General features: G+C 38.1%; 1 protein-coding gene across 4 annotated transcripts in view; it reads right to left on the minus strand.

Moving 5' to 3' along the window:
* Positions 1–959: 959 nt before the first annotated feature.
* The window catches only part of PTPRE (protein tyrosine phosphatase receptor type E), a 94,865-nt gene continuing 82,683 nt past the window's right edge, over positions 960–13,141 (minus strand). For all 4 annotated transcript variants that reach the window (XM_082764554.1, XM_082764555.1, XM_082764553.1 and 1 more), the window contains 6 exons: positions 12,928–13,004; positions 12,179–12,313; positions 11,258–11,383; positions 9,905–10,065; positions 5,778–5,913; positions 960–3,973 (listed from right to left, as the gene is read on the minus strand). In XM_082764554.1, the coding sequence (XP_082620680.1) occupies positions 3,899–3,973; positions 5,778–5,913; positions 9,905–10,065; positions 11,258–11,383; positions 12,179–12,313; positions 12,928–13,004 (710 nt within the window). In that variant the 3' untranslated portion in view covers positions 960–3,898. The remainder of the gene's footprint in view (positions 3,974–5,777; positions 5,914–9,904; positions 10,066–11,257; positions 11,384–12,178; positions 12,314–12,927; positions 13,005–13,141) is intronic.

The raw sequence follows: 13,141 nt of genomic DNA on the forward strand, positions 1-13,141 counted from the left end.
AGAGGCAAATTTGAAAACTTTATTATTAATACAGTATCTGAACAGCAGTTTGTTAGGTACTTCAAGGAATGGAGGATCACATTATCCCAAGTTTTTTCTACAATTTGAGGTTTGTTAGGAAAGGTGCCTTTTATCACTGATCTTAAATACAGAAAGAGACCAACAGAAGCACACTATGATGACACAGGAGAAAAGTCGTTCTTCGTGTCTCATAGCATGTAACCCCTGCTATTTAGCTTGAATATTTTAATAATGGTGATACTCCTATACTGCTAGACAGAACCGTATCATACTAGAAATTGTGCAGATGAGCAATAATTGTGATAATAATTATTTAAATTAAGCAGTAAGTAGTCAATAATTACTGATTAATGATTGAGATTCTTCTGCCGCCACCACCTCCCTGGGCAACCCGTCCCAACGCCTGGCTGCTCGTCCTGAGGAGAAATGGCTCCTTGTTTCCCACCTGAACCTCCCCTGGCACAACTTGAGGCCCTCTTGGCCTATCCTACACTTGACTGATGACAGGTGACAGCTGACAGGAGCCATTGGAGCTGTACAAGAGTATTTGGGGGTTGTCCTTGTCACCATACTGAAGGGCCAGGCTCCAAATCGTTGAAGTGCTACATAAGGGAAGGCTGCACGGGGCCTAGTCGTGTGCTGCACAAGGCCTCACCATGTTGGAGCTCTGTATCGATCACCAGGCCTTAATTATTCATACTCTTTGGGGAGACTTGGCCTGCTAACTGCTACCCTGAATTTATCCATGTTTTATACGTGAATCAGCACTACTTCCAAATAACTACAGGTGATAAGCACCAAAAAATTACCTATCTAGGCAATGGCTTTTCAATTCTTTGGAATGGTTAACTGAAATGAGCACACAGGGCGGGAATGAAATTAAAAGGTTTAAAGAAAGTAATACGGTTTAAGAATAACAATAGAGCTTTGTTCTTGCATCAGAATGTATTAGATCTTGCAATTTGCATATACAAAGAATTCAGCAACATTCACCGGCATTAAAAACACAGCAAGATCAAATTATAAATGTAATAAAAGAAAATAATAGTAGCTGAAACTGTATAATACATACATATATTATAAAGATCTGACAAATTAAATACAGTTTGGTCATACAGAAAAGTTTCAATAACTTTACATTAAAAATGGTACTAGGGAAATGAAAACATTTCAAAATATTGAACACAGGCGGTCAGGCTCATTTTAAAAGTTTAAAAAACTGATACGTAAAAATACCCTAAAAAACACTGGTAATTACAGTATGCATTCTTCATTAAGGCCCAATTCAGCAAAGCACTTAAGGGATTGCTTCGGGAACAAAGAACGTAGGGTGCTGTATGCTTTGTGGAGTAGCGATGTCGTAAAGCAAATGCTTAAATGCTTCGGTGAACTGGAACCCATCTTAACACGTGAAAACAGTCAAGTCACATAGTGACCAAAGCCACATACCGATCAGAATGTACAACTTCCAATCAACTATTTGGCATTTTAAAGTAATTTCATGCAACGTAGGAAAAATTTAAAAGAAAAAATCAGATATATCTATGTCAAGATACAGCTCCCCAGTTACGAGGCTGCTGCAGTAAGCAGCTTATTCACCAAACACAACTGGAAAGCAAGCGTCTCAGATTAATAAAAAAAAAAAAAAAAAGAAAGAAAAAGAAAAAAGGTCATTATGTTTGTGACTTCTGAAATGTGTTACATTTTTTTCTGTTCCCTAACTGATAATATAGGTAGCAGCTAAAACCAGAGCACCCACTTAACATTCGATGTTTCAGCTTAGCTCCAGCCTGCTCTTAGCTGCTGCCCATCGGGTCCCCGTAACATCACGCTGCGTTGTGGTCCTGCTGAGGAGGATTGCTTCACAAGGCAACTCTCAGTGTTGGCTTTTATGTGAGATCCCTAGGAGATGGGCTGTCTGACAGACAAATTATTTTTATATTGCAAAGTAAACATTTGGAAAGATCCTAGGATCTAACGGGACTGTAAGAAAAGCTTCTTTGGAAAATAATGAAAATTTCTTTGCATTCTTTTCTATCATCATTTAACCTCTCTGATTCTGTCTGTGCTGCAGATGATCATACTGAAAACCTCACTGCATTGGTTTTCCTACTGAATTTATTTGATGCCTTTTTGAAATTTGATAGAATTCTAGCATGCAGTAGTAATGTAAACTTTGCGTTCTTTTACTCCTCAATGCTTTCTGTGTTTTGAGTGTATCTTCTAACAAGTCACAACAAATGTTTAGTCTTTAAACAATCGTTTTTAAGTGCATAATTTACTGTACAAATAAATACAGAAGTGCATCAATGGGAAGACAAGAAGCAGTAAATGGCAGTGTTCAGAACAGTGTGCTTAGAAATGGCTGAACTGCACCTTTTCCATTCAGTATGAAATGAAAGGAGAGGGATGAGCACCTCCCTTGTTCCTTGCATTGTACGACTGTTCTACTTGTTACCAGATACGAGAAACGGTCATGGGGCAAAATAGTGCAAGAACAGTGAAATGATCAGTTTAAGTTGTTTAATTTTAAATAAGGCTTTTATGTTTGCATCGAAAGAACCTAACCAACCGGACAAGACAGGACTATTGCATATTAGTTAAGTAACTGAAGTACATACTTTGTGCTCATTAATTCATATATGCATTTTAAAGAATGGAAAAGAAATACTTTTGAATTATTCAACATTCAGATGCCCTGTGATTTTTTTTTTTGGATTTTCTAACCCCCAAGCACATCCTGTTCTGGGCTATAATAAAAGACTTTTAAAATTTATTTCACCAATTATATTATCAGTAGTACTTTCATTAAAAATATATCTATATACACAATCATATAACCCTTTTAGATAAAGATCTTTAGATCTTTTTTTTTTTGATAACATACATGGGAAAGTAAGAACATAAAGGAGCTTTCAGCTACAGTGCTCAATGTTGCTAGCGCTAAAAATTTACTCTTTTTTTTTTCTTCAAAATTTTAGCAAATACTATTAATTATTTTGTTGAGTGTAATAAAAGAAGGAGAGTAGAGCCTTTTGAAGAAGACAAGTTCAGGAGCTGCAAAATAGACTCTTCAGATATGCAAAATATTCTCAAATAGTGGCAAACTCACATTATTGTATTTCTAGATTGATTTAAGCTGGTGTAATATTTAGGAAAGAACAAAATAAATGGACTTTTAAAGTTATATTAAAACAAAAATCTAAATCTGTATTTATAATGATTATATCTTATTAAGACTCAAAATAGAACTGCCATCCACTGGGAGGTTCTAAAAAACAGACTTTAAAAGCAATTATATTTTTCAGCTATACTGTACATTATTACACAAAAATGGCCATATTCTGATACCTCGAAGTCTCTTTGCCCTTCAGTGAGACCAGGAAATAAATTACATGTAAGCATGAGTAGGTTAGCAGTGTGTGTCCCCAGATAAACATCTGTTTTCATTTGCTGTTGACGTCAGTGAAGAAAGGTTTATGGCCAAAACATGTTTAGTTTAACCATATATACCACAGTTCACTTTTTTAGTATGAAATGTAAATCACCTGCATAAAGTTTCAAGAACTGGGAGACAGCATTATTGATAAATAATTGTAAGTGGGAAAAAAAAAAAAAAAAGAAAACTTCAATAATTAATTTAATGTTATTTAGAATAAAGATTTCTCTACCATCTTATAGTAATATACTGTATATGAACATTATACTTTGCTTTAGAAGATATTTATATTTCAGAAATAATTTTGTACAGCAAATGCAACTTTTAGGGCAAACACAAAGGCATATTTACAATAAAAGTCAATCGAAATGACACGGAATAAATTAATATAATATACAACTATTTATACAGACAAATTAAAAAATAAGGCAGGAATTTTCATTTGAAATTAGCATAGTCAGAAAATATGTCGATGAAATCTTGTACCACTCTGTAGCAGAATTCATACTGTTCCTGAAAAAGAGGAAGAAAATATCAAAACCATATGATTAGGTCAGGAAAAAAAAAATCATTCTTATGCAAATCCTCGTGGTAAAGGCAAGGTGCTCCAGTTTGGAGCACTGTGAGTTCACAGCAGCTACCAGTTCCACCTAATTGCCCACCGATTCAAAGTTTCTGATGGCTGCCCACAAGTTCTGTGTTCCTCTGTGCCTCACTCCTGGCTGGTTCCCGACACTGGCACTGCAAGGAGCTTTGAAACCAAAGGCTGGTGAGCAGAGGACCTCGACATGGTCCTCAACACGAGCCAAGCCACGGTTTCGCCATGGGTTCTGATATGAAAGGCTTCTCTCTCCTCTCACATGCAACCAACTTTTAATAATAGGTGGATGGTAACGCCCTGCCCTCAAAGAGCCACCCACCCGTCAGCAGGGTATTCTCTTCAAAGCCGCCTGTTTTCCCTTCATGTGCAGGAGGAGCTGAGCACGAGTCTACCCTGGTTCTTTTTTTTCTGTAATAAAAGCAACGGTACCTCTCTTTTGTCAAATACAGGCTGATTCTTGCCTGTCAGTTAAAATGATTTCTTCAAGCTTTCTAGGGGATAGTTCTTCAAATGAACATCAATTCTTAAACCTGTCTCCTCATTTAAATTAAGCTGCTGACTGCACCTGGCTGTTCCCCGTCTCATGCTAAAGCAGGTAACTCTTCCTGCGCCTTCCCCAGGGAGCCCGGCTGCTTAACTTCAGGCTTTGAGCTTCACGGCTGAAACGGTGTGACAATGCAACTTCAAATGCACAGAACTTGAAAAAAAAAAACTCTTAAGTTCATTTTTTTCTGAAGTGGAGTTTCACTTGTAAATGCTGTCTGTGTATACTCATCCTCTGGCTACGTTAGCCTGCTGCCTAGTCCTCTGCATCCCAAGGATGGGGCACAGCCCGAGCTCGTAGGCATGCTGATAGCCTTCGACATGATTTGCTGCATTATCAGATCTCTAACGCCTGATAATGAACGGAATTGGCATCTGACTTCACTCATGCTGGAAAGCAGAGTTTAGCAGAAGCCTTTCCACAGGCTCAGCTGGGAATATCAATCCAATAACAGCAATTACACCCTTAACTGACGTTATTAAATCACAGAGCCAGAACCCCAAAAGAAAGATTTCATCCCTGTCTCAGCGTGACTGCAGATAATCCAATTCCACTTCTTCAGCCTCTTTCCCCTTTCTGCACTACGGAGAAAACATCTACCTGGGAAAGGAGCTTTGAGATAACTTCCTAAAGAAGTTTCTCATTGCCGAATGGGAGCTGCTATCAAAATACCAAATATCGGCATTATGTGTTTTCCAAAAACACACCTCCATAAACCTTGTTAATGTTTATTCTGTAAGGGAAAGTGTCAGGACCAAGCTTCACATATTCTTTGTAGCTGACTTTAAACAAGTCAGCGTCTCCCTTTCAGAGATGAACTGCAAGCCTGTTTAAGCCTCGACACTTTCAGGTAAAGAAAGAAAACCTGATATATATGGCTTAAAAGGCATTTACTTCATAAGTTTTGTCATCTGGAACTCTCAAAAGATTTTGGTTTATTTAACTGTCACCAGTTCCTAAAAAAACACTGAATGTTTAGCCAAGTTTTATTTTTTAGAAATGCCATAAAAAAAAAATCTGTAAAAATACAGATTTCTGATAATACCTTGTACATACACAGCCATCATACATAATTTATTTCCACCTGCAAAAAAAATCCTTTGTTCTCTTCCCACAAGAATATTTACAAACACACATCCTTTGACAAAGATCCGGGTTGTTAAATATCATACCAGTGTTTGCACCATATGTGGCCTCTGCAGTCTTAAGCTCTTCACAGCTTGAAATACGTCGAGGAGCCCTTCAGCCTTCACTCGTTCCAGGATATTGCTGAGTGCTATGAACGTACCTGTTCTGCCAGCACCAGCGCTGCAACGGAAACACACCTGGTTGGCATGCAGCAGGGTAAAAATGCTAAAAATAATATTGATAGAGAATACCCAAGCACAAACATTAGCCTATTCTGCCACTTCAGCCACGCTAGAAGGGAGCCAGCAGTAATCGAAATTCATCGTGAGCCAGGCAGGAGCTGCTCCAGCCCCGTTGCTGACAACTTCTGCCCTCAAACAGGAGATTGTGAGCAGCAGCAGCACATGGATGCTGTCAGCACCAGCCTGGCACTTGAATTACGAGCCAGCAAAGCTGCTTCTTCATGTATCCATTAGTCTTCAGCAAAGAAAGCTTCCCGTGCTCTCATGCTCTGCTTTCAGGTTTACTCTGGATGTGGCAGAACACAATCAGAGCCAAATATCGGAGCCAAAAAGATTCTGCTTTCTTAATCACACAAATTACAGGCTATCTGTCACCAAAAAACAGGGGCTGTGCCCTGGAAGGCCAGCAGCTTTGATAGGAAATAACTAAAAGCAGGATAGACTTTGGAATTTAGCAGTCAGTGCTAAGATGAAGCAGAAGGTTCACTGGATTGAACAAGGATAAGCACAAAATAATTTATTAAATTTAAAATTTTCATGTTTTTTAATCATTTATAGCAGGTGAAGTGTAATCACACATCATTGCTTCTACCTTAATTCCCTCAAATGGAAAAAAAAATCTGAGAAGCATAGTCTTATGAAAAGATTAAGTGCAAATGCATGTATCCTCAGCTGGATACATTAAAAGTCCGACTGGAGGGAAAATGAACAGGTACAACATATTAGATGCACTATTCCCTTCAGACAACTACTTTTATCAGATTAAAGAAAAATGCAAAATCCAAAAGGGTTCAGTCTTATTTGTCGTTAGCTAATCTGTAGTAACCTCGTGTGCTTTCTAGAGTAACCCATGAGTGATGCACTTCGGAATAGGTCTACATAAATAAAAAGGTGAGGAAATAAAGATATAAAGTAAAGCTGCACACAGACATCATCAAATGTTGTTTATTCACTTATTCACACATTGTTCTTCACTCCATTGCTTATACTGTTTGTGTTAGATGCTCTTTCCTTCTTTCTTCCCAAAACATCTTTTTAATAAATCCTTAAAGGCCATGTAAAGTTTTTGGTCTGTTTTGTTTGTTTAGCTGTTTTGGTTTGTTTTTTCTTTGCTTGTTTTTTTTTGTTTGTTTGTTTGTTTGTTTGTTTGTTTTGGTTTTGTTTTGTTTTGTTAATTGGCTGAAAAATTTTGGTATGGAGAACTAAACTGCATTTGAGATGCAGGAAAAACACGTGTTGTCTCACGGGAACACAGCACTACTCCTTTCATACTCGCTTCCCTCTCTGTACTTCCTTCAACACTTTTCTAAAGGGAAGATAACTTTTCAATTTGACTCTCAGACCTCATTTCTTGAGACAAAGTTCAAAAGCAAAGGATGCTCCAAAAGGGCAAAGACTGGGCAAAAGAGTGAAGCAAAGGATCTTTAAGCAGTCCTGCCTGGTTTATTACGGTGCAGAGAGGAGGAGACAGCAAAGAGAGGAAAAGCACAGGTAGCTATGGACTAACCAGAAGGCAGCAGGAGACAAACACTGGGATTTAGCAGATTGGCTTTGAATTCTATTGGCAACTCAGTTAGCAAAGCCCTTCTGAAACTATTTAGTGCTAGGTCTTCATTCCACATACGAATTATCACTTCTAGCTGCTCCTGAAACCATTCATAGTTAGAAAAAATTAACAGAAGGTTTCACAAGTGTATGCGAATGCTCTGAGAAATCAGTCTTTTCTTGAAAGGTGTTTACTTATTCATAAATTTACATTAATCTACATTTGAAGACTCAGGTATGACTGCATGGAGCAGTTAAAGTGCACTGTACATACAGGCTGTCAAAATAGGGGCAGGACAAAACGTGCAATATTAAAAATCCTAGGATACACTGCGTGGTTGCTTTTATTTTCTTGTTTAGTAAATTTTATAATCATTGCAGTAAGTTTTGAACAAAATCTAGGAAAAACTCGCATCAAATAATTAAGCTGATGCTTCAGAGAGTCTGCAGCTCAAAAAATGTAAAAAAGTAGAAGCAATACATACCTCAGATAGTTCTTATCTATCTGATTTATGTATATCAAAGATATCAGCTATTTTAACCTCTTATTTTATCGGTTAGAACTAGTTGATACTTTGCCCACTTTAATTATCATGTAGAATTTTACTTCCCTAGCATTTGTAAAGCAGTAACATTGAGTTCAGCCACCATCGGGTGGGAAAACCCACAGTCCCCTGGGGAACATAAATGAAAACTGCAAAGAGAAAACACTTCAGAAGCAAGGAGGAAGAAGTTTTAGCAATTAATACACATTACTGTATGCTCCTATCCCAAAACGCCAACAAATCCAGGAGCTCCCTGGATCATTTTGCTTCAGCAGCTGATGAAAATACTTGTGACACCTCAGGTAGCCAAAATACAAACCATACTTCTCAGAGAGTGAGACCCATTAAAACTCAAATCAGAGCAAAATAAAAGTCAGTGCACTCCGCAGAGAGCAGCTCTAACAAAGCCTTTCCTATTTCTAACTCTAACAGCACCCATGTGCTCTTCTAGCAAAACATTTCCGAACAGTCAGTGAGCATACTTCCCTGCGGATAATGCTACGAGACTATCTGAGTGTCACATAAATCACTACTGCAATTTCTGCAGCATGAAAAGCAACCTGTTGGGTGTCCACTGCAATGCAGGAAAACCCCAGAAGCAGCGCCAGACATCACCGCTGGCTGACAAAATGCAGGAGAGCACAGCTCCTGCAGGGAGGATCCCTGTCGGAGTACAGGTGCCAAGCATTGCTCAACAGTGGGATCACAGAAAGGGGAAGAAAATACCACAATTATTAATAATAAATGTTGTTAGATATAAAAATACCAGCATCTCAGCCTCTGTGCATGGCTTGAAGGAGACCACGGTCCAGCAACAGCAGCTGAACTCATACAACGTGCTCAAGAAGAAAAGATCTAATGGGCCACTATCTAACGTGTATTCAATTACCAACTCTGAGGGCAATGAGAGACAAAATATGTCACGGTCAAGCTCCAATCACAAGAGACACTCTACTGCACAAGATCTTAGACAAACGCAGCAGAGATGAGGCCCCTACGAAAGCCGGTCTGGGTAAGAGCAGCGCTGAATTTGCCAGCACCTCTCCCACAGCAGACAGGTCCATGGAGCCCACAGCAGCAAAAAAGTTCATGTCAAAGGGTGACTTCTTGAGGTTAATAACTTCTTATTTAGAAGACAAAACAAACCAGGCACCTCTCTTCTGCTGACTCTGCCTCTGTGGACTGTCAGCTTGACTTTGTATTGACCAGAAGAAAAGAAAAGGCTTTATTCACTTATAAAAAATCCAGTATTTTGAAAGGGAAGTGTTATTTCTGAATTAGGCGGAGGCAGAATGATAGTTTTATTACTACTTTTAAAGTCAGCAGATGTAGTGCAGAAATGGAAAAGAACAATTTAAAAGACTGATAAAAAAAAAAAAAAAAAAAAAAAACTCTAAAAATAGCATTTGAAAACACAAAGGAAAAGTCCAAAAAATACAGCTTATTAAAAGAACTATGGAAAAAGAAAAAATGACAGTACACTGGTTTTTCTGTCCTTCCTGCTTTCAAAAACAGAGGTACAGTTTGTGTTCAGATTAGGTTAAGGATATATTCCATCATGCCAATAATTTGATCACTTTGATCCTGATAGAACATTTGAGCCCCGTATTGCTGGGGTATTTTACAAATCACTACAAAAACAAAACAAAACAAAACAAAACAAAAATACTATCGTTTCACATTTATGTAATCTCAATTTTTCCATTTCTCTACCTTTTGCTCATATTTCTTAGTTTTTATTTTTAAAGGATGCAGTCTAGTTACAAAGAAGTGCTGTAACCACAACCAGACTGGAGAAAAAGTTATCAGCTAACTGTGGGAAGGAGAGGGGAGCCTTACCTGCAGTGCACTGTGATCGGGTGATTCCCTGTCTGCTGCTGCTGCTTTTGGACAGCTGCGATCAGGTCAATCATCCCTTTTCCTTCAGCAGGAATTCCAATTTCTGGCCAGCCATGGAAGTGGAACTGCCGAACCAGCCTGCTTTGCTTCTCGTGGTTACCCTACGTGTGTGCAAAAACCAGATTCATCCAGCTGTTAATTCCAGATGGAAACACACTTCTTACATTCAACAGCTGTAGCATAATTTTTTCACCATTACAGTAAAGCGGGCTAATTTCAACCTGGTCCATAATACACCGCTCATGCATACCTGATGTGCCTACATTCCCCATGCACCGTGCTAAAAAAAATCAGCTAATGAAATCCACTTATCTTTGCACAATGCTACCTGTGACCTTCAAACTTAAAAATTATTTGTCTTGTCTTTATGCTTGCTGACTAGAAGTTCATATAGGTATTAATGTCATACTAATTCTGGCAGGCAATCTGAATATTGCATCGTTATTTCAGAGCTAATTAAACAGGATTGTTGGGAATGGACTTCACTAGTGGTGCTAAAATTGTGATTTGATAGATAAGGAAGAAAACCATTATTATGAAAACCAAAATCAGAAAACCCAAAACTATCTAAAATTGTGTTACTCAGGTTTTAAACACTTTCAAATAGGACAGAAGTCAACACAGGGACAAGGACTCTGCATTGTGAGCACAGTGTGTATTTGTGCCTTATCCATCACCTTCCTTCAGAAGGAAATGCAGAGCCCTTTAAAGTCCTTTTGCTTTGCATGTGCCAACTATTTAAGTGTATAAATTACATGTAACATAATAGGTAGTTAAATTACTGGTATGCTAAATGGCAAGTATTTTTTTTTTCTTCAAACACAGCAATGTAAATGGGTTCCTAAAGAAATGGTTCAGAGAGTGAAGAAATGCATGTCCAAAAGTTCAAAAAATAGTCATCTGTAGAGCATGCCTGTAGCACAGCAGCATTACAGAACAGCTGGTAGGCAGAGAATTTGTATTTGTGCTGTAAATGCTTCCCAGGCATTTAAAATCCTGAATCAAATTCTCTGTACTAGATATATGGTAAATGGTAAAAAATGCAAGACTAGCAGCAACAGCAAAACATTAGCAAAAAAACCCACTTTGATCAAGGACGTGTTTTACTGACCAGGATTTTCATGGGGCTTTAAGCGAAATATTTCCTATAAGGTTCCTTGTGACTGCTAAAATGTCTGCAGTTATCTTTAGATAGAAATTCCAGGATTTAAGTTACGTAATTATATTTGTAAATGCCTTCAAATGTAAAAAAAAACAAAACAAAACAAAACTTAAGCAACTTAAAAAACATACCTGATTATACGTAACTATGAAATCTCTTACACTTATGGCATCTAAAAGACTGTCATTCTTTATTTCTACATTTATGTCTCCATGAGTTACTGAGCCCTCTGATGGCCAGTACTGGAAGCATTTTTCCTGCAAAATTGAGAGAGAATTGTAAACATTCTGTGATATTATTTTTTTCCCAGTTATCTGCATAATGACGAATCTCTGATATAAAATGTGAAATACAGCTTAACATGTTCTAGACAGTTTGCAGTGAAAAGGCTAATAACCAAGAGTATTGGAATAAAATATTTCTACAGTGTAAAGCATTAAGATGAAAAGGGCTCAGAAGTCATAGTTGATAAATACTGCTTTATAAATAAATTAGAAGGAAATTAAGTAACTCCTACAGGCAATGCAATGTAATGTTGTAAAAAAGCCTCCCAAAAACACCAGAAAACATCGCAGAGCACTAAAACATGAATTGAACCCTGAGTTTGCAACACTGCAGGGATACGGGTCTCTGATAATTCATGAGGAAGGATGCAGAAGGAGAGGTTCAGAAGCTTATAGTGGTGAAAAAATGGGGGAGTTCCTCAAGAAAACATTGTCAGCTGTTCTCAAATCCCAAGCAACTCTTCCACAGGCATTCACACCAGGAATCCCAATAACAGTTGTGATTTTAATGCGAACTGGGCCCTTTTAAAAAACGTAAGTTTCTGTGTTCTTCCTGACAATTCAAGCAAAAGCAGCAACATTGGCCTACACCTAACAGTGAAGCAAGAGGTCATTTCAGAGAAGGCAAAAAATCTTGCTAAAATTTGTATAAGGGTTTATACAAATAGTATAAGTAGTGTAAATATTATAAATAGTGTATAATAGTGTTTATCTAACACGAAGACTCATCTTTACTGCACTTTTAAAAAGCAGCTGTGCAATGCCTACCTGCTCCCTCTCCTGAACTTCTGTGAGCATAACGATGGTGTGGCACTTCCACTCCCACACCATCCGCCAGAAATCCTCCACGGTATGGGGCAGCGGTCCTTGAGTGGCAATGAAGTAATCCTTCTGGCGATAGCCCTGCAGAGAAAGAGACACGTGAGTGTAATGACACGTGAGGATGAGAGTGACTGAAGCTGGTATGCAGAGAGCGCAGCACCCAGCTTCTCTCTGAGCCCCTCTGGATATAATTAATTCTCATATTTAAATTAAAAAAAAAAAAAAGAAGTGGAAGGCGTTGGCCAGATTCCGTGAGGAAGCCAGGAACAAAGCTGGAAATTATTGCAGGTCTCCCCAGGTAAATCCTGACTCCCAAACACTCTGAAAGCCTTTCCCCATGCTAAATATGTACTCCACCCTCCCACCCCTCCTCTAAGTTAGACAACCAGAGTCAGGATGTCTGTTAACCTGCATGCAGGTAATAGAACCTGTTTCACTCCCTGTTTTTTCAGGACTTAATACAAACCTTAGTTTATACAGCTCACATCAGCAATGTTTAAATTACACAACTATTTAAATTGAAACTGAAAACGCCAGATAAGAAACGTATTTGGAAACTCTCATAAGCCAAACCCAAATAAAAAAGCTACTGTTCTTCATAAGCCAAGTTGGCCAAATCTCTTTAAAAAGACTTACAAGCAACATCAAAAATATTTGACTTGTAGTCTAAATATATCAAAAACATTTATACTTACATCTATGAAGGAAGCATTGATGTAGTCTGTATACTCCTGCCCTCTTTTCATTGACAGAATCACTCTATTAAAATCATCTGGAAAAAAAACCAAACACACACGTCTATTCTTTCTTTTGCTAACTGTATGTTGACTGCTCCACTCTTACATTTGTGAAAGAACAACAACAAAACTTTCAGCTGGAAGCCAGAAGGAGTGTCTTACAGATCTTATC

The sequence above is a fragment of the Aythya marila genome, assembly GCF_965140915.1.
Source record: "Aythya marila genome assembly, chromosome: 7".
NCBI classification, from domain to species: domain Eukaryota; kingdom Metazoa; phylum Chordata; class Aves; order Anseriformes; family Anatidae; genus Aythya; species Aythya marila.